Below are 21,823 nucleotides of genomic sequence, written 5' to 3'. Positions count from 1 at the left end.
ATATACTATAGTCTAAAAGGTCTGTATAAAATACTGCAGTATAAAAAGAGAAATGTTTAGAAGGCTGGTGCTTGTGGAGGATGATGTGAACTACCACAATCTGGCATACTTCACAACACCTACATCATCATACATCCTTTATAAAAGATTTTTAAAACCTCAAAGTTTAATAAAAATGAACAAACCTTTTTATAAAAGGTTTCAGAATATAGATAAAGTTTGCAGAATGGATGTGCTACGTAAGTGCCAATTGCTGGCTTAGTCACTTAAAAATTAATACTTTCACTGAAATCTACAGATGCAATAAAATAGTGCATAAAAATTGTATTTTAAATTATTTCTTTCAATTAGTCTGAAATAACATGTTATGACAAACCAAGTAACCCAAAATCTTACAATTGACCAGTGCATGGAATAAAGGTGCTTATATGTGTCTGGAAAATGAACACATGCATCTCTCATCAGTAAAAATCTATTTTTCCCCAAGCTACTCTCGAGGTGGTAGTGCAATGTTGATAGCTTTAAAAAGGCATGTTGTAGAATAAGCTTCCCTTATGCATGTGTATAGCATCTGGGCTAAAAATAAAAAATAATATTTTATATTGTTCTTAAGACAAAACTACAATTCTTAAGATTCTTCTTACAAATCACTGCAAATAACTTCTTAATGTTAGGAAAGCGTCCTACTTGGCTGGGCGATATAGCCAAAAATCACGATGAAATTGTTCAGATCAGTTTCTAATCAATAATTATCATGATAAATTTCAAATCTTTACTTCTTAATAGAATAAAAATATCTTAATAGAAAATTTAATTTCTTTGTTTCAGCATTGATATAGTTTCAAATCATGAAATCATTTGTTGCCTGACACATCTCTTTAGTACAGTTTGGTGTCTGTAATATTAATATTCTTTAGTCTCCTATAGAACTGCACATCTGGCAGTAGCTTAAGCTGACAGTAGTAGAGTTCAGCTGTAAATTTATGTACAAAGATTATGTTCAAAATTAATTGTTCTGACTGTTTGATTTTCATTAAAATTAACCATTGGTCTTCCATAGTAGCATACATTTAGACCATGATAACCAGTTAAAACTCACAAATCATAAATATTGTGTAATTATATTCCATTACTCCTATAATACATTTAAGTTTACATTATTAATATGATCAAACTAAGCCTGGTTTCTCCCTAGGTTTTTTTCTCCATTTCTGTCACCTGTGGAGTTTTGCTTCCTTGCCGCTGTCGCCTCTGGCTTGCTTAGTTGGCACATAAAAAAACATGGCACATTAATAACGCAACGCCAAGTGTTAATACCTGTCAAGCTGGTCATAATGAAAATAGCGTTCAAGCTTATAATACTTATTACGGTAATCTGCAGGCAGCTCTAAAATAGAGCACATTTGAGAACTTCTTAGAAAAGTTTAAAGGATTGCTCTTAGTAGTTAACTCTAGCCTTGGTTAAGTTTGACAGTGGATGGTTAGTAAATACAACACAGGCATAGGTACTGAAAGCGAAAGTGGTGTCTAGATGAAAACAGACTGTCTCTACTGTAAATAACAGGAGGCTGTTCACCCTGACAGAAACACTGAACCATAAACTGCAAACCCAGCGTATAGCGGTTTAGTGAACTTAGTGTTGAAAGTGTGTATGTGTGTGAGCGTGTGTGTATCAGAGACACTGTAGAAGGACAGAGTACCAGCCAGCCTGTCCAGATACACTGCTACTCTGACTGATGGGTTTGATTCGACATGTATGTCTGTGTTCTTGTTATTGTGCCAGGCACTATATCTATCAGAAGTACAGAAAAGACTCCACGATTTATCATTCCACCCAAATCTACAGTCACTCCCTCCTTTCTTTCTGATTTCTTTATATGTTACTGCAACATAAGCCCCCCGACTCCAATCAACCTCCCAGTAACAGCGATCAGACAGAGCTTCTCTACACAGAACCTGCTCCTGGTCTTCAAATCTGTCTGGATGATCAGGATATAACTGGTCACCTTCCTCTCGTGTCGCCCTTTTGTTCCCCTCTGACAGAGCGAGACGAGTGTTTGCTGTGTTTGGATCCAGCGTGAGTTTACAGGCATCTGAACATAAGTAGAGAGGTTAGAACAATATATACACGTCATTTATCATAGTATTACATGGCTCTCTTTCTGAATATTTTTTGAGAGTATTCAATATAATGCATTGTAGGGTAAAATATTTTTGTTAGGTTTTCTAATTTATCTACCTAGAAGGTATATGGCTTAGGTAAGGGCAAATATTCTCAAGAAACAGTTTTCAAGTCCATTTACAACCCTAGGATTTGTCCCTTGAATGAAATGGTCTGTCATTACCTTATTTGGAATGTTCATGAATAATAATGATGAACTCTGCTTTGATTGGCTGTTTCACAGAGTGCACATTTTAAGACAAGCATTTGAAGTTAAAAAGTATATAAATTGTCAATTTGATTATTTCAAAAATAACCAATTGTTTCGCTAGATAAGACCCTTTATCCTCAGCTATATTTAAACTGCATTTTGGAAGTTCAAACTTGGGGGCACCATAGAAGTCCACTATATGTAGAGAAATCCTGATTTTCCTGAATTTCTTTACGACTGAAAATATAATGACAAGGGGGTGAGTACATTTTCTGAAAATTTTTGTTCTGAAAGTGAACTAATCCTTTAACAATTATTCATGCCTAGGGCTGGGCGATTCTTTCGATTAATTTGAATTTACGTTTTAAGACGATTTAATTTTTTATTAAATCGAGGTATCGCGATTTTTTTTAATATATATATATATATATATATATATGTATTCAGAACGGAAAACAACGCGTTCTGGTAAAATAACGCGAGTCACTAAGGGGACATGATTAGCTGCTTGCTAGCAAGTTAGCCTGTTACATTACAGTACATACAATTTCACTTACCACATAAACAGAGTAGAGAGATGATTGAAGACAATGGCGAATTATTTGCATATCAGGGCTCTAGAGTGTGACCTAATTTCTCAATGGTGCGACCCACCGTTCAAGGGCAAAAAGAAACTACTACGTGCGGCTATGAAAAAATATTTAGGAGCACCATGTGCGACTATGGAATGATATTCCGGACATTATTCAAACGGAATTGCAAATTGTATTTTCAATTGCGTTTTCAATTTGAGGACGCATAAAATGAGACATAATCCAAACGCATATGCAAATCGCACATTACCGTTTGCATTTTCGTTTAAGCGAACGCACAGTGACTGCCAAATTTAAAATGGAAATGCAAAGTCCGTTTGCATTTGTGTTTTCCATATCTTACGAGTATTGACCCAGTCATATTTAAATAGTAATTTCAATTACCACGTCTGCTTTTTCACTTTCTCTGCGTCGCGTATGTAGCCAGCCAAAACTCAAATGGAATCGCAATTCCCTTTGCATTTCCATTTCCGATGCCTTACGCGGAAACCTGTCAATCACCTCTTGACCGTCGACTGTGATTTATTTTTAGGCCATATCACCCAGCCCTATTCATGCCTCATAAATTCCATAATAAGGGATTTCCCAACTCCATAAAATAAAATATAAAATGGGTACAGAAAATATTCAGACCCCCTTAAATGTTTCACTCTTTGTTATATTGCAGCCCTTTGCTGAAATCATTTTAGTTTAATTTTTTTAATTAAGTTAATTTTTTTCCATTTAAGTTAATGTACACACAGCACCCCATATTGACAGAAAAACACAGAATTGTTGACATTTTTGCAGATTTATTAAAAAAGAAAAACTGAAATATCACATGGTCCTAAGTATTCAGACCCTTTGCTGTGACACTCATATATTTAACTCAGGTGCTGTCCATTTCTTCTGATCATCCTTGAGATGGTTCTACACCTTCATTTGAGTCCAGCTGTGTTTGATTATACTGATTGGACTTGATTAGGAAAGCCACACACCTGTCTATATAAGACCTTACAGCTCACAGTGCATGTCAGAGCAAATGAGAATCATGAGGTCAAAGGAACTGCCTGAAGAGCTCAGAGACAGAATTGTGGCAAGGCACAGATCTGGCCAAGGTTACAAAAATTCTACCACACTTAAGGTTCCTAAGAGCACAGTGGCCTCCATAATCCTTAAATGGAAGACGTTTGGGACGACCAGAACCCTTCCTAGAGCTGGCCGTCTGGCCAAACTGAGCTATCGGGGGAGAAGAGCCTTGGTGAGATAGGTAAAGAAGAACCCAAAGATCACTGTGGCTGAGCTCCAGAGATGCAGTCGGGAGATGGGAGAAAGTTGTAGAAAGTCAACCATCACTGCAGCCCTCCACCAGTCGGGGCTTTATGGCAGAGTGACCCGACGGAAGCCTCTCCTCAGTGCAAGACACATGAAAGCCTGCATGGAGTTTGCTAAAAAACACCTGAAGGACTCCAAGATGGTGAGAAATAAGATTCTCTGGTCTGATGAGACCAAGATAGAACTTTTTGGCCTTAATTCTAAACTGTATGTGTGGAGAAAACCAGGCACTGCTCATCACCTGTCCAATACAGTCCCAACAGTGAAGCATGGTGGTGGCAGCATCATGCTGTGGGGGCGTTTTTCAGCTGCAGGGACAGGACGACTGGTTGCAATCGAGGGAAAGATGAATGTGGCCAAGTACAGGGATATCCTGGACGAAAACCTTCTCCAGTGCTCAGGACCTCAGGCTGGGCCGAAGGTTTACCTTCCAACAAGACAATGACCCTAAGCACACAGCTAAAAGAACGTGTGGCTTCACAACAACTCTGTGACTGTTCTTGAATGGCCCAGCCAGAGCCCTGACTTAAACCCAATTGAGCATCTCTGGAGAGACCTAAAAATGGCTGCCCACCAACGTTTACCATCCAACCTGACAGAACTGGAGAGGATCTGCAAGGAGGAATGACAGAGGATCCCCAAATCCAGGTGTAAAAAACTTGTTGCATCTTTCCCAAAAAGACTCATGGCTGTATTAGATCAAAAGGGTGCATCTACTAAATACTGAGCAAAGGGTCTGAATACTTAGGACCATGTGATATTTCAGTTTTTCTTTTATAATCTGCAAAAATGTCAACAATTCTGTGCTTTTCTGTCAATATGGGGTGCTGTGTGTACATTAATGAGGAAAAAAAATCAACTTAAATGATTTCAGCAAATGGCTGCAATATAACGAAGAGTGAAACATTTAAGGGGGTCTGAATACTTTCCGTACCCACTGTATGTGATTCATTGTAATAAATTTAAATAATTGTGTATATTAAGGGATAATACGCAGTATGTTTATGAATATATTACTGAGAAGGAGAACCTACATTTTAGTAGTCCTGGTGTGATCCTGAAATCTCCACAATTGTCGAAACTAAAAAGTGAGAGAAATGTATGAATGCGCAGTGCAGACTTTTTCAGGACAAACTATACATTTCATACACCCTGTTTATATAATTTTTTAATTTGAAGAATATTAGCAGACCTCATTAAGGTCAAATAAGATCATTAAATAAACAAAACCTTAGATGATTACTAATGTAAACAGGAACATTTATTCATGGCAAAACAGCAAAGATATTTTTAAAGCTAAATCTAGTTGGGAGCCTTTTAATACAGTAAATGTCTCATAAAATCTGACATACTTGAGTTTCTCCAGTTTGCAGTCTGGATTCTCTTCCAGAGCAGAAAACATCTTGACTCCCGCTTCTCCTGGGTGATTGTAGCTCAGATCCAGCTCTCTCAGGTGTGAAGGGTTTGAATTGAGAGCTGCAGCCAGATAACAACAGCCTTCCTCTGTCACCATACAGCCAGATAATCTACACAGAGATTAATTGATAAGATTAACATCTGCTAACCACAACATGCATAACAATTTTTTTTGGCAGAAACATTTTTTAAATACAATTTAAATTCTGAAACCAAAAAGAAAATAAAAAACATTATAAATAAAATCTGAAAACCGGATGAAATTATATTTTGTTGCCTTTACTAACCTCAGTATCTCCAGCTGACAGTTTGGACTCTTCAGTCCAGCACAGAGAAGCTTCACACCAGTGTCCTGCAGGTCATTGTTACTCAAGTCCAGCTCTATCAGGGACGATTCTGATAATTGTAGAGCTGACGCCATGATTTCACAGCACTTTTCTGTGAGATTACAGCCACCGAAACTAGGAGAGAGCATAACACTCTTTCATTTCTTTAATGGACACCTGTAACAGCTTGTTAATGCCAACAATACATTTTTTAATATTCCAATACCAAAAAAACTGCTACAAGTAGATACTCACAGTGCTTTTTTGCAGTTCATCACAGCTGGTACCAGTCTCCTTCTGCCCTTATCTGATGTGTTGTATTTCTTAAGATCCAATTCCTCCATCACCTCATCTGAAATCTGGAGCATGTAGGCGATCGCTGAGCAGTGAGACGGAGAGAGTTTATTCTCTGTTTCTGAGTGTTTGTCTGATTTCATAAACTCCACAATCTCTCTGACCAGAGACTGATCTTTCATCTCAAGCAGACAGAGGAAAAGATTGATGGATCTGTCAGCCGAAAGACCCTGTCTATGTTTGATTTTGTCTTTAATGTAAGCTGTGATTGTCCTCATGCTCTCAGAGCTCTTCTCTGTGTGTTTCAGCAGACCATGTAGGAGTCTCTGATTGGACTCCAGTGAGATTCCCAGCAGGAACCGCAGGAAAAGATCCAGGTGTCCATTCTCACTCTGAAGAGCTGTGTCTATTACTCCTTTATGGAAATTAGGAAGCATGTCAAAAAAATTGAGAAACCCAGAATTATTCTTTACAAAGCAGTAAAAGACATAAAATGCGGCAAGAAACTCCTGAAAGCTCAGATGTATAAAGCAGTAGATTTTCCTCTGATACACCACAGATTCCTCCTTAAAGATCTCAGTGAAAATGCCAGAATACACTGAGGCTTCAGTGACATCTATGCCACTCTCTCTTAGGTCCTCCTCATGAAACATCACATTGCCCTTCATCAGCTGTTTGAAAGCCAGTTCAGCAAGTTTCACAATCATTTCTCTGTTGGACTGCAGGAGTATCTCTGGATCTCTCTGATCTGTCTCATCATACTTCTGGTTCTTTATATTTGTTTGATTAAGTAGGAAGTGGATATACATCTCAGTCAGAGTTTGAGGGATTTCTGCACTGTCATTTTGTTTCGAGAGGTTTTGAAGCACAGTGGCTGAGATCCAGCAGAAGACGGGGATGTGACACATGATGTGGAGGCTTCTTGATCTTCTAATGTGTGAGATGATTCTGCTGGCTTGATGGCCATCACTGATTCGCTTCTTGAAATATTCCTCTTTCTGAGGCTCACTGAATCCTTGAATTTCTGTCACACGGTTGATGTATTTGGAGGGGATCTGATTGGCTGCTGCTGGTCTGGAGGTGATCCAGATGAGAGCACTGGGAAGCAGCTCTCCGCTGATAAGTTTTGACATCAACACCCTCACTGGTGAAGACTCATTCACATCAGAAATGCTCTCATTTTCTGAAAACGTCAATGTGATTCTGCTTTCATCCAGGCCATCAAAGATGAACACAACTTTACACTTCTCAAGAATCTTTGAGCCAAGATCTTGAAGTTCAGGATGAAAGTCCTGCAGAAGTCTGTAAAGACTGTATTGGTGATCTTTAATCAAGTTTATCTCTCGAAATGAAAGCACAAACACGAAATCTACATCCTGATTGGCTTTTCCCCCAGCCCAGTCCAGAAGGAACTTCTGCACAGAGACAGTTTTTCCAATTCCAGCAATTCCTTTTGTAAGAACTGTCTTGATTTTGTCTTTTCTTTGCTTCTCATATCTGTGTAGAGGTTTAAAGATGTCATTGCAGTTGATTGGAGTCTCAAGGAGCGTCTTGTAACTTTTCTCCATCTGTAGGATCTCGTGTTCTTCATTCACCCCTTCCCTCTCCCCCTCTATGATGTAGAGCTGTGTGTAAATGCTGTTCAGGAAAGTTTTATTTGTCTGTATTTGATTTCCCTCAAATAAGCACTCATACTTGCTCTTCATGTTTGTTTTGTGTCTCTCCTTAAGTGCATCAACAGATGAAATCATGTAGTGGTCAGCAGCATCAGCAAAACTGGATAATCCACATTTGGGCTGAGCACCTCTCTCCACACTGAAGAATAAAAATAAGAACATAGGTGAGATTTGAATGCAAACAGAATTCAAACTAGAAAAATAATTAACTAGAAAAAATTGAAATTATACAAGGCCCACTGCAGTAAGGTTATCTCAATAATTTAAATTGACATTCAAATTAAAATAATTGCACATAGTCTTTTACATTTTAAATTCCTATCATACCTGGGGGAGTCTGTATACTTTTTACATACACATAGATGGGTACTGAAAGTAAAAAAAAAAAAAAAAAAAAAAAAATTATAAATTAGTGTATAGTCTTACCCGGGGTCAAAGACCACTGGTTTATCACTGAATTCAGGAGGTTGATACATGGAGCCGGCACTCTTGAGAGACACACAGCTGGGTTCTGGAGATGCTGCGGTAATCCTCTTCCTAAAAAATTTGCACATGAAATGTAAACATGTTCACTTATTTTCTTTTTAGCCTGCATAATGCAATATTTTACAGAAACAGTGCCTTGTTCTACCTAGGGTCAAAGACCACTGGTTTATCACTGAATTCAGGAGGTTGATACATGGAGCCGGCGCTCTTCAGAGACACACAGCTGGGTTCTGGAGATGCTGCGGTAATACTCTTCCTAAAAAATTAGCACATGAAATGTAAACTTGTTAACTTATTTTCTTTTCACTCTGCATAATGCAATATTTTACAGAAGAAGCGCCTTGTTCTACCTGGGGGAGTCTGTACACTTTTCACATAGACATAGATGGGTACTGAAAGTAAAAAAAATAATAATTATAAATTAGTGTATAGTCTTACCCGGAGTCAAAGACCACTGGTTTGTCACTGAATTCAGGAGGTTGATACATGGAGCCGGCGCTCTTCAGAGACACACAGCTGGGTTCTGGAGATGCTGCTGTAATACTCTTCCTAAAAAATCAGCACATGAAATGTAAACATGTTCACTTATTTTATTTTCAGCCTGCATAATGCAATATTTTACAGAAACAGTGCCTTGTTCTACCTAGGGTCAAAGACCACTGGTTTATCACTGAATTCAGGAGGTTGATACATGGAGCCAGTGCTCTTCATAGACACAGAGCTGGGTTCTGGAGATGCTGTTCTGTCTCTTCTTTTCTTCCATAGCTATCAAAAGATGACAATGAATCAGCCATAGTAACCCAAAATAAATTCTATAATATGTTTTATTTTCTATTAATTTCTAAATCATATAAATAAAACCATTAAAACAACATAGTAATAATAATAATAGACTGGAGCAGTGTTAAAACAATAAAATGGGATTACATTTAATACAATTTAAGTCATTTTTTATGTTGTGTAACAAATTGAGCCAAAACCACAAACTCGGTTTTAACTTTTAATATTGCACGAAGGCATTGAGAATATGCGGACGTCAGCGCCCTCTATAGACTGGCTCATAGTCTGAGCTCAACAATATGAATTCGAAATTACGTAAACATGCTCCACCTAACGTTACTTCATTTGTTTACAAAGCCAACCGTTTTTGTATCGTTACGTATTAAAATACGTACACATTAAAAAGTTTACCAAAACTCAACAAAATCAAAAAGGTTAAAAAGTAAACAAACATTCAGGGATTGCATTCCACAATTAGACTGCCTAAGTGAAATACCAGACGTTAGCTAATGAAACTTATTGTAAAGCGTTACCTAATCCAGGGATCCTCAAATCTGGTCAACGAGATCCACTTTCCTGCAGAGGAAACCACACCTGAACATGCTAATCAATCAGCAGCGGATTGGCCCTCCAGGGCAAGATTTGAGGTACCCTGCCCAATCACTTTTTAGTAAAATATGCAACTACGCAGTTTTAAACTGTGAATAACGAATTACGCGAAAACAACTCACTGTAAAATGCTATCACTCTGTTGATTTTCACGTTTGCATCCTCAATCCTGTCCAACTACGTCGATGAAAAACATCCAGTTTGCTTTCACTTTCGGTTTGCTTAACTGAAGTGGGTGGAGCAAAGTCGGCATGTCGCATGTTTTATCATTAAACAATTTGTCATTTACAAACAACAGTACATCATTGCATTAGAATATAAGAAACAGGTGCATAAAAGAAACAAAAACAATAACAATCAGAATAATAAAAAGTCATATTCTTGTCATATAAAAAAAAATTATTGCTTTTTTATCATTTTAAAGGCTTTAGTATAAAAACAAAGTCATTGTGAAATACACAAAAACAATGCTTAAAAAAAAAAACTGAATTTGTGGGACCTGAAAGATTTTTCAGAAGAACAGCAGGCAGTTTAACTGTTTAGGACAAACAAGGGACTCATTAACTACTATCACTGAATAAAAAATATAAATAAAAAATACAGAAAGCTGTGGATCATTCAGGTAACAACACAGTTTTAAGAATCAAGTGTATGTAAACTTCTGAACGGGGTAATTGTTTATAAATTAATCTATTATTTTCTCTTGTGGACTATTGTAAATGTCTTTTATGTGAAGTATCTTATTCAGGGCAGTACTAAATAAAAGTAACATGCATTATGTATGATCCCTCTTATTTTGGTAAAATAATTCATTGCAGATTCTGCAAGGTGTATGTAAACTTTTGACTTCAACTGTAAATAATATAAACTACATAAATATCATTACACTATAGAATATCAGGATGAAATTGGCATTTCATTTCATTATATATGAGGAGAAACTTCAAAACCAAGATGAACCCAGAAAAAAACATGAGAACTGAAGATATCCAACAAGGCAAAACAGCTTCAAAGTATACCATTTACACACTATACAATGCAAGAAATTCAAACATTACATCAATGCTACAACTGCAAAGTTAATCTTGTTAAGGCTCATTTTGTATATCACATAATGTAAAAAATAGAGTCTGATTCTAATTAGCAACTCTAAATTAGCTAAAAAATAAACACAAATCAAAATGATGCAATGCACATATAGGCCTTTCTCTAGGGGCTGATGGGTAGAGACTTGGTCCAGTGCGGGTGGATCTGAGTGGGGGAAGCATGAATCGATTAACTTCCAGTCTGGGCTGGAATGGGTTCTCGGGGAGTCGAGGGGGAAATTACCGAAATGGATTGGCAATGCAATGCAAGAGAGAAGAAGAGAGACAGCATGGCAAAAATGGCAGTGGGGAAATGTTTACTTGTGGAGGGGAAAAAACAATTCTTTATGTATATTACAGTAGTAATACAGTAGGGATACAAGCCATGAGAAGCGGTTTTCTTTGGCTTTAAACTGTTTCTAGCACTGAGATGTAAAATCATGTGCAATATTTTAATGTTTGCCATCTTAAAATGGAATTGGTTTGAGGGGAAGTCTTTTCAACTGCATATTTAGCTGCATGGGCCTTAGAAATCTCAGCATATTTTAACAAACAAACTGCATATAAACATCAACAGGAGCACTAACACAAGTAAATGCTTCTCTCTAGTGGTGGTCTTATTGGTGGATTTAAAAAAAAAAAAAAAAAAAAACTTTTTTGTTGTTTTTTAGATTTCATAATTTGAACTGCCCAAATCCAGCAGGTGATCAATGTTGGTACAGACACCTGTGCACATAGCCCAGTCTGTGGACTGAATCAATGGCCATCATTATCTCAGTCAGGCAGAACTGAGCCATGTCCTCCTAGACATGATCACCAAACTTACTCAGCAACATCAGCAAATCTCCACCTCATCGCTAGTAATCCATTAGAAGATACTGCAGAGCAGAAGAGAAGAAACACTCATAAACGAGAATAAACATGCTGAACTGTACATCTGACAAACACAAGATCACTGACTCATGAGTAGCCTACTGGAACAAAACACAATACAAAAGTGAGTCATGTGCCAAGACTCTTTCAGAAGGAAACTATTAAACACATTTCACCTGTTCTGTGTTCATCTGCCTATCCCATTTCATCTTTTTACATTGACTGTTAAATTTACATCGAAATGTTTCCTCTAGTATTTAGAGTGGTTAACTAGTTAGCGCTATCAGTGTAAAGGTTACCTCACCTGAATTTGTTTGTAGATTTGTTTTGGATGTCTTCGACGTGGAAAGCAGATTTTCGGAATGTAAATATGGACATTTAATTTATAAACATCATACTTCTTTTCGCTTATTTCGATTAGCGAGCTAAACCAGTAACGTATAGTGTAAACATGGCCTCCGTAATTTGGAGGAACAGACTCTTAGCATAGATTCAATTGAGTGAGTCTTTAATGCTGGAACCGCTCAGATTGATTAAAAATCAAACTCGTGACTTCCATCATTCATTTCAAGCTATTCACTAGTAAAATGAAAACCCATAGTGAGTGAAATTTAGAATCAGTTAAACCAATTGCTTCGTAAAACGATTCACTGTTTCGAAGTGAGTTCGCGAATCATTTGATCGGAACCTAGGCGCGGCTTCGCTTCATTTGGTTTAGATCCGGTCTTTCGATCCAGTTCGCAAATCATTTTTCAAAACGGGACTTTAAAGGAACACTCCACTTTTTTGAAAATAGGCTCATTCTCCAACTCCCCCCGAGTTAATAAGTTGATTTTTACCGTTTTGAATTCCATTCAGCCGTTCTCTTCTCCTGTTCTGCCGATATCACTTTGTTTTAGCACAGCTTAGCATAGATCATTTGCTGCGTCCCAATTCGCCTACTTATACTATGCCCTAAAAGTATGTGCTCTTTTTGTGAAGAAAAAGTACATACTTTTGAGTACGTTATGTAGCAGAACAGTAGGCAAGCTTTGGGACATACTACTTCGTCATAACTGCTTCTTTTCTGTTTAAACTGCCCTGTCAATCATCACAGTTAACATTATCAACATTTCGTTTAATTTAATTTCCTACCGTATTAGAGAGAAATGAAGAGGCACGTTCTTTCACAAGTCATTCATGCCGAGAACTCTGCTCTTGTGTTTGCAAGATTATGCATTTAAGCGTTAATGACCAAACCTATCATTATAAAAGTTCATAATGTTGCTGCACATGAAATATAACGCAGATAACATTTAAAAAATATTTTTTATCAGGTTACACATTGATTATTTATCACTCAAACCCCTTTCTCTACCTGCCCGTTGGTCGCGCATATCCTCCATGTTTGTAGTTTTTTAACACTTTTTATGTGTGTTTGTAGTTCTAATCGAATCCTCGTTCGCCGCGCAATGTGTTATGGGCAATATTAGCTGAGAGTGCGCATTGATCCGCACTTCGAATTCTGAAGTTAAGTAGTAGACCATCCGGGAAACACTGGAATACTTTTAAACATACTAGGATTTGGGACATACTAATTCTATTGTCCAATACTATTTAGGACGGATAGTATGCGAATTGGGAAGCAGCAATTGAATCCTATTAGACCAATAGCATCACGTTCAAAAATAACCAATGAGTTTTGGTATTTGTCCTATTTAAAACTTGACTCTTCTGCAGTTATATCGTGTACTAAGACCGGCAGAAAATGTAAAGATGCAATTTTCTAGGCCGATAAGATTAGGAACTACACTCCCATTCCGGCGTAATAGTCAAGGAAGTTTGCTGCCTTAATATCGCGACTCATTTGATCGGAACTTCGGAGCGGGTATCGCAAATCAGTTGATTTAGATCGGAATGTCGCAGCGGGTTCGTAAATCTTCTGATTATCTGGATTTTAGAACCGGTTCGCAAATCATTGTTCAGATTGGGTCTTTAAAGCCTGGTTTACGAATCTTTTGATATAGGCTTTGGAGCAGGTATCGCGAATCATTTGATTCAGATCAAGATTAAGCAGGGACAAACTAAATGACTCTCTTGGTCCTTTTAGGGAAAATATTTTTAAAAATTAATAACGGATAATGCTCTTTATTTGTTCGTAAAGGACCTAGCTTTTAATGAAACGTAATTAAATAAATACAAGTTGCAATGACTTACTCATAAAATAGTTATGTCCCAACTGACATACTGAACACTATGCGCTTAAACTACGTACTATGAACTGTGAATGTAAGACTTTTAGAGGCTAGTTTGTAATTAATGCTGTGACCACTGAGTACATGAAGTGTCTAACACTCCACACTTTTCAGTTAATTAAGTGCATGACCAGAGTAACTGAGGTGCACTTCTTGTTGGAATTTTCAGTGTGAACACGCAACTCGCATTTCAACAGCTCTAAAGTATATTATATACTCACACTGCACAATGCAAGAGATTCAAACATTTATTCAATACTCAAACTACAAAGTTTATCTTGTTAAGGCACATTCAGAATATCACATAAATAATAATGCAACAAAACAGAGAATGATTCCAATCAGCAACTCCAAATCAGCTTAGAAAAAAAAATGAGGCAATGCACATACGGCAGTGAAGCTGTACAAGATATTAAAGATTTAACTGTAAACAATTATCAATTTTCATACTCAAAGATATACAGATAAATTACAAAATGAACAGAAATTTCCTAGTAATGTGTAATACAGTGAAGTTACTGTCATTTTGACACTGAGAACACCAAGTCACACCATTTGCATGGCATTTATGACACTTATTTAGATTTTTTTATTCATTTCTCACTCTTAGTTCACCAGGAAAATGATCTTTTTGCACGTTGATCAAATGAGGCAGGCATCGAGTCACTTTTATCTGAGTTTTAATGAATGCAGTGGTCATTAAGGGCTCCATATTTACAGGCAGATGCATAAACCGCATCTCTCAGCGTTGAGAACGACGAGGTTTGAATCTATCCCAGCCAGCTCTGTCCGTCCAGCTGTTCTTTGGTAGCAGCGAGTCCTTCAGTCTGTCTGGCAATGGCAGGGCTTTCACCTTCTCCTCAAAAGGCCAGGGCCGCAGACAGCAGCGGATGAGTCTCCTGCAAAGGCATCTCAGTGGCAGTGGCCGCCTTTCTAGCTCCTCTAGTCTGCTGTAGAGCTCCAGCAAGGGCTTATGAGTAGAGACTTGCTCCAGCGCAGGCAGTTTTGAGCGAGAGAAGAGAGGAGGAACAACTGGAGAGCAGATACTGGCCAGATCCAACAGCACTTCAGCTTTCGCTATAACATCAGCCACCTCGGCAGCATCTAAAGCTTCACCGAGAGCTTCAGCGAGACGACTGAATATCAACTGTTGGCCTGTCCAGTAGGAAGCACTGTGGTGAGAGCAGACAAAGGAAGCACCATGCTGGAGTAAAAGGGCGGTTAGAGGAAACAGCAAGTCGAAGTTCTCCAGACTGGTGTAGGTTAGCGAATGTTCCCACACTTCCCCGTCGGTAGCGTTCAAACAGCAGCTGGGATCTGCGCCGTGGCTGATTAGAAGATGTGCCACGTGCGTACAGAAGTGCCCGATCTCCTTTGCATCCTCCGCGCTGCTGTCCAGAGCCTCCTTCACCAGGAATGTGAGAGAGGACATGGGGGTCTCGCCGTCTAGTGTAGTGGCGTTCACATCTGCACCTGCATGGGACAGACATAGCTTAGAAACATTAGCTTAAAAAAATAATACTAATTATTAAAAATATATATTTTATATAAAATGAATTACTATAATTATAATCCTATATGAGCCTTCAGAAATCATTTTAATATGATGATTTATTGTCAATGTTGGAAACAGATGAGTCACTTAAAGGAGTAGTTCACTTTCAGAACAAAAATTTACTCACCCCTTTGTCATCCAAGATGTTTATGTCTTTCTTTCTTCAGTCGTAAGGAAATTATGTTTTTTGAGGAAAACATTTCAGGATTTCTCTCCATATAATGGACTTCTATGGTGCCCTGAGTTTGAACTTCCAAAATGCAGCTTCAAAGGGCTCTAAACGATCCCAGCCGAGAAAAAAAGGGTCTTATCTAGCAAAATGATTGGTTATTTTCTATAAAAAAAAAAAAAAAAAAAAGACAATTTATATACTTTTTAACCTCAAATGCTCATCTTGTCCAGCTCTGTGTATACTCTGTCTACAGTCGTGGCCAAAAGTTTTGAGAATGACACAAATATTAGTTTTCACAAAGTTTGCTGCTCAACTGCTTTTAGATCTTTGTTTCAGTTGTTTCTGTGATGTACTGAAATATAATTACAAGCACTTCATACGTTTCAAAGGCTTTTATTGACAATTACATGACATTTATGCAAAGAGTCAGTATTTGCAGTGTTGACCCTTCTTTTTCAGGACCTCTGCAATTCAACTGGGCATGCTCTCAATCAACTTCTGGGCCAAATCCTGACTGATAGCAACCCATTCTTTCATAATCACTTCTTGGAGTTTGTCAGAATTAGTGGGTTTTTGTTTGTCCACCCGCCTCTTGAGGATTGACCACAAGTTCTCAATGGAATTAAGATCTGGGGAGTTTCCGGGCCATGGACCCAAAATTTCAACGTTTTGGTCCCCGAGCCACTTATTTATCACTTTTGCCTTATGGCACGGTGCTCCATCGTGCTAGAAAATGCATTGTTCTTCACCAAACTGTTGTTGGATTGTTGGAAGAAGTTGCTGTTGGAGGGTGTTTTGGGGCAAAATTGTGAGTGAGCCCACTCCCTTGGATGAGAAGCAACCCCACACATGAATGGTCTCAGAATGCTTTACTGTTGGCATGACACAGGACTGATGGTAGCGCTCACCTTTTCTTCTCCAGACAAGCCTTTTTCCAGATGCCCCAAACAATCGGAAAGAGGCTTCATCGGAGAATATGACTTTGCCCCAGTCCTCAGCAGTCCATTCGCCATACTTTTTGCAGAAGATCAATCTGTCCCTGATGTTTTTCTGGAGAGAAATGGCTTCTTTGCTGCCCTCCTTGACACCAGGCCATCTTCCAAAAGTCTTGGCCTCACTGTGCTGCAGATGCGCTCACACCTGCCTGCTGCCATTCCTGAGCAAGCTCTGCACTGGTGGCACTCCGATCCCGCAGCTGAATCCTCTTTAGGAGACGATACTGACGCTTGCTGGACTTTCTTGGACGCCCTGAAGCCTTCTTAACAATGCAGTGGAAAGTTTTTTTTTCGGGATTGAGTTAATTTTCATGGCAAAAAAGGACTATGCAATTCATCTGATCACTCTTCATAACATTCTGGAGTATATGCAAATTGCTATTATAAAAACTTAAGCAGCAACTTTTCCAATTTCCAATATTAATGTAATTCTCAAAACTTTTGGCCACGACTGTAGAGATTAAAAAGTGTATAAATTGTAAATGTTTTTAGAAAATAACTGATCCTTTCACTAGATAAGACCCTTCTTCCTCGGCTGGATTGAAGCTGCATTTTGGAAATGCAAACTCGGGGGCACCATAGAAGTCCATTATATGGAGAAATCCAGAAATGTTTTCCTCAAAAAACATAATTTCTTTACGACTGAAGAAAGAAAGACATGAACATCTTGGATGACAAGGGGGTGAGTACATCATCTGTAAATTTTTGTTCTGAAAGTGAACTACTCCTTTAATGTTTTTTTTTGGAGTTTGTGATGCTTAAGATTATTTGATGAATAAAAAGTATTTGTTCATTGGCCTTTTTTTAAATATAGAAATTACATAATTATTATATAATTTATATATTATTTCTTATATAAATATATATAAATTACGCAAGTTATTTTAACATTACAAGAACAACTATATAAATATATATATTAAATAAATCAATCTGAAAATTGTTGTCTAGTCTGATGTTTAGAATGCAAAGTGAAGCACCTCTTTCTAGAAGCAGCTGTATATTGTTCACATTATTGACTGTGAGACCATCACTGCTGGCCAGAGCATGAAGAAGTGCGGTTTTTCCTGTAAAAGAGCAGGCATGTGCAACACAACAAACAAAGAGTTAGAATCATAAGTACAGTTGAAGTTAAAAGTTTACATACAGAATCTGCAAAACGTTAATAATTGTATTAAAATAAGAGGGATCATACAAAATGCATGTTACTTTTTATTTAATACTGACCTGAATAAAATATTTCACATAAAGACGTTTACATATAGTCCACAACAGAAAATAATAGTTGAATTTCTAAAAACGACCCTGTCCAAAGTTTACATCCCCTTGATTCTTAATACTGTGATGTTACCTGAATGATTTACAGCTGTGTTTGTTTGTTTGTTTAGTGACAGTTGTTCATGAGTCCCTTGTTTGTCCTGAACAGTTAAACTGCCCGCCGTTCTTCAGAAAAATCCTTTAGGTCCCAAATATTTTTTGTGTATCCTTTCACACTGAGGACAACTGAAGGACTCATATGCAACTATTACAGAAGGTTCAAACGCTCACTGATGCTCCAGAATGATGAAATGTAATGCAATGCAAAAAAAATTATGCATTAAGAGCCGGGGTGTAAACTTTTGAAGATGTGTACATTTGTCTTATTTTGCCTAAAAATCATATTTTTTTTTTTCATTTAGTACTGCCCTTCAGAAGCTACAGAAGATACTTTTTTTCCCAGAAGACAAAATAAGTAAAATTTACTCTGATCTTCAAATTCTCTCTTAATGCAATGTGTTTCTTTCTGAAGCATCAGTGAGTGTTTGAACCTTCCGTAATAGTTGCATATGAGTCCCTCAGTTGTCCACAGTCTGAAAAATGGTCTCAAAATCTTAGTCATTGTTGGAACGGTTTAAATACACAAAAATTCTGAAAAACCAAAGAATTTGTGGGACCTGAAGGATTTTTCTGAAGAACAGCGGGCAATTTAACTTTTCGGGACAAAAAAAGGTACTCATAAACAACTATCACTAAAAAAAACACAGCTGTGGATCATTCAGGTAACAACACAGTATTAAGAATCAAGTGTATGTGAACTTTTGAACAGGGTCATTTTTATAAATTCAACTATTATTTTCTCTTGTGGACTATATGTAAATATCTTCTTTGTGAAATATCTTTTTCAGGTTAGTACTAAATAAAACACATGCATTCACACTTATTTTGGTAAAATAATTAACATTTTGCAGATTCCGCAAGGTGTATGTAAACTTTTGACTTCAACTGTATCAGAAGAACTCATTTTATTATAACATTCTATTTTATTGGTCAATTTAGCTAAAATACCATTCTTGTCTTTTGCATTCACATCAGCACCCAAATCCAGAAGCACACGCAGACACGGCAACTTATCCACCTCTTCGCTGGCCAAATCAAGAGGACTGCTTTCATGAATCTAATGCAGACACAAAAAAGATTTTTTTAATGCCTGCAATATCCAAAATAGATGTAAAATGTAGAAAATGCCTGTGTTCAAACATGCAATTGATAATAAATCTAATAGAAAATTTATAAAAACAAAACAATTACATTTAAATAATGACATAAATTCTCACCCTGTCCCTCTTTTCGATTTCAGCTCCATGAGATATCAGCATCTGCACCATGTCTGGCTTGTTCCTCAACACTGCGATGTGTAAGGGGTTGTAGTACGATACAGGATCTGAAACCATAAGAAAACAGTCTAATTATGTTTCTGTGAGTATGAGACTTATCAGATTCCCAAACTCATTTACAAACCTTCAAAGTTGAGATCAGCTCCGTAACGCAGAAGCACCTGAGCTGCGTTGACCAACCCGAGATCAGCCACTCGAAACAGGCAATAACTGATTCCCTCCATGAAGACAGGAGACTGAGACTCTCTATCCAGCAGCTCCACAAGAGCCCTAGAGATGCTCTCTTCATCACTTTGCCTGTGAAATGCAAGAGTCATACAATTCTGACATCATCTGCTCATTGCAGTCTTTAAAATGCAGTTGGTTTGCTGACCTGCGCTGGTTTTCTCTTTCTACTCCCAGAACAGACATCACAGCATCCACCAGCGGCTGGTACTCATACACGATCCTCCTGAAGCCGTGCAGGAAAGGCATAGTTTGTTCCCTTTGTGCCACAATCTCTTCACGCTATAAAACAGAACCGAACATGTAAACCATATAGAAATTGTGTTGTCATTTAGCAAAATATAACATACATACACCTTTCAGAATCTGCAAAATGTTAATTATTTTACCAAAATAAGAGGGATCATACAAAATGCATGTTATTTTATTATTTAGTACTGACCTGAATAAGATACTTCACATAAAAGACTTTTACATATAGTCCGCAAGAGAAAACAGTAGTTGAATTTATAAAAATTACTCTGTTCAAAAGTTTACATACAACTGATTCTTAATACTGTGTTGTTATTGAATGATCCACAGCTGTTTTTTTGTTTAGTGATAGTTGTTCATGAGTCCCTTGTCGGTCCTGAACAGTTAAACTCCCTGCTGTTCTTCAGAAAAAAATATTTTAGGTCCCACAAACTCCTTGGTTTTTCAGCATTTTTGTATATTTGAATCCTTTCCAACAATGACTGCAGAAAATCTTTGAAGATCAGGGTAAATGTAACTTATTTTGTTTTTTGGAGAACATGTATGTAGCTTCTGACAGGCAGTACAAAATAAAAAAATATGATATTCAAGCAAAATAAGAAAAATGTACACATCTTCATTCCATTTAGAAGCTCACATCCCTGGTTCTTAATGCATTGTTTTGACTTCTGGAGCATCAGAGAGCATTTGAACCTTCTGTAATAGTTGCATATGAGACCGTAAGTTGTCCTTAGTGTGAAAAGATGGATCTCAAAATCACTCAGTCATTGTTGGAAAGGGTTCAAATACACAAAAATGCTGAAAAAACAAAGAATCTGTCAGGATTTTTCTGAAGAGTTTAACTGTTCAGGACAAACAAGGGACTCATAAACAACTATCACTAAACAAAAAACAGCTGTGGATCATTCAGGTAACAACACAGTATTAAAAAACAAGTGTATGTAAACTGCACTTTTTTATATAAATTCAACTATTATTTTCTCTTGTGGACTATATGTAAACATCTTTTAAGTGAAATTTCTTATTCAGGTCAGTACTAAATAAAAAACAACATGCATTTTGTAAGATCCCTCTTATTTTGGTAAAATAATTCACATTTTGCAGATTCTGCGAGGTGTATGTAAACTTTTGACTTCAACTGTAATTTTATACAACACAGACTAGTCTGTATGTGGGAATTAAACAATGTTACAACTTTTTATGGAGAAATTAATGCATGTAGTAATGTATAAACGTATAGTAAGGCTATGATTATATAAGAAACAATTTATTAATCATCTTAAAGTTTTTAAATAACGCACATTCATGCAAAAGACGAGAAGACTCAATTTTATCAGATGGACCACACCTCTAAAAGAGCGGTATATTTACATGCATGAAAATACACATTCATTTAACACTTCATAATATGTTTTAAAAATTATATTGTCGGACGTAAATTGGAATTAAACATATAAAGCAGGTTAATTCATTTTGTTCGTTGTTTTACCTTGTGGGTTCTTTACTTGCCTGCTAGGCGTCTACCGCTTTTTATATGAATTAACGTTATACGTAATTAAGCTTTCGGAGGCTTACGGAATTATTATTTTATTATTTAACACAAATATGCATGTTAATTTGCGTTCATTCATATATGTTTGTTATTCTTTCAGCTTACCCACTGTAGAACCGGAAGTAGTTCCTCCCACATGTTACAGCAAAAGCAACTGTCGTGAGAGAATGCTTTGTTTTCAAAATAAAAGCACAAGAATAAACGCGGGTTGGTTTCAAAATAAAAGCCTTTACATATAAAAAAAAAATAGCAACGAGGTGTCAAGAAATCAAGTCACCAAATGTTTTAGTATTCGACCTAAAATCGTATTTGTATTAAGGAAATATTGCAACCTGTGTTAACACAGGGTTGAGATCCCAG

At 37.2% G+C, this 21,823-nt stretch overlaps 2 protein-coding genes across 3 annotated transcripts; both read right to left on the bottom strand.

Moving 5' to 3' along the window:
* Positions 1-1,572: 1,572 nt before the first annotated feature.
* LOC141287753 (NACHT, LRR and PYD domains-containing protein 3) lies at positions 1,573-10,119 on the bottom strand. Its single transcript, XM_073819885.1, has 10 exons — positions 10,048-10,119; positions 9,121-9,242; positions 8,916-9,026; positions 8,623-8,733; positions 8,418-8,528; positions 6,277-8,130; positions 5,983-6,156; positions 5,632-5,805; positions 5,314-5,360; positions 1,573-2,093 (listed from the first exon to the last, which is right to left on the bottom strand). Exons 1-10 carry the CDS (start codon positions 10,117-10,119, stop codon positions 1,573-1,575), a joined length of 3,297 nt encoding a protein of 1,098 aa, XP_073675986.1.
* Positions 10,120-14,306: 4,187 nt separating this feature from the next.
* asb6 (ankyrin repeat and SOCS box containing 6) lies at positions 14,307-21,591 on the bottom strand. Of its 2 annotated transcripts, none has more exons than XM_073819393.1 (7): positions 21,569-21,591; positions 19,808-19,941; positions 19,559-19,731; positions 19,375-19,481; positions 19,106-19,214; positions 17,761-17,847; positions 14,307-15,531 (listed from the first exon to the last, which is right to left on the bottom strand). In XM_073819393.1, exons 2-7 carry the CDS (start codon positions 19,906-19,908, stop codon positions 14,801-14,803), a joined length of 1,308 nt encoding a protein of 435 aa, XP_073675494.1. In that variant the 5' UTR covers positions 19,909-19,941; positions 21,569-21,591; the 3' UTR covers positions 14,307-14,800. The 2 variants fall into 2 exon arrangements, with proteins under 2 accessions (XP_073675494.1, XP_073675495.1); XM_073819394.1 differs by lacking the exon at positions 21,569-21,591 and adding an exon at positions 21,401-21,552.
* Between the last annotated feature and the right edge of the window lie 232 nt (positions 21,592-21,823).

This window comes from Garra rufa, chromosome 15, assembly GCF_049309525.1.
Source record: "Garra rufa chromosome 15, GarRuf1.0, whole genome shotgun sequence".
Classification (NCBI taxonomy): domain Eukaryota; kingdom Metazoa; phylum Chordata; class Actinopteri; order Cypriniformes; family Cyprinidae; genus Garra; species Garra rufa.
Note: the sequence above shows the minus strand (reverse complement) of the source record. Positions and strands in the feature narration are given on the sequence as shown.

Bases quoted from the DNA above. Each gene is read 5' to 3' on its own strand.
- LOC141287753 (XM_073819885.1), bottom strand. From the start codon at position 10,119: ATGCCGACTTTGCTCCACCCACTTCAGTTAAGCAAACCGAAAGTGAAA. The intron at 8,734-8,915 runs GTAAGACTATAC...CTAATTTTTTAG, and splicing joins CCAGTGGTCTTTGACTCCGG to GAAGAGTATTACCGCAGCAT. The intron at 2,094-5,313 runs GTAGGTTCTCCT...ACTTATGTTCAG, and splicing joins CACACCAGGACTACTAAAAT to ATGCCTGTAAACTCACGCTG.
- asb6 (XM_073819393.1), bottom strand. From the start codon at position 19,908: ATGCCTTTCCTGCACGGCTTCAGGAGGATCGTGTATGAGTACCAGCCG. The intron at 19,732-19,807 runs GTCAGCAAACCA...TGCATTTCACAG, and splicing joins GAAAGAGAAAACCAGCGCAG to GCAAAGTGATGAAGAGAGCA. The intron at 17,848-19,105 runs GTATTTTAGCTA...GCTCTTTTACAG, and splicing joins GAATGCAAAAGACAAGAATG to GAAAAACCGCACTTCTTCAT.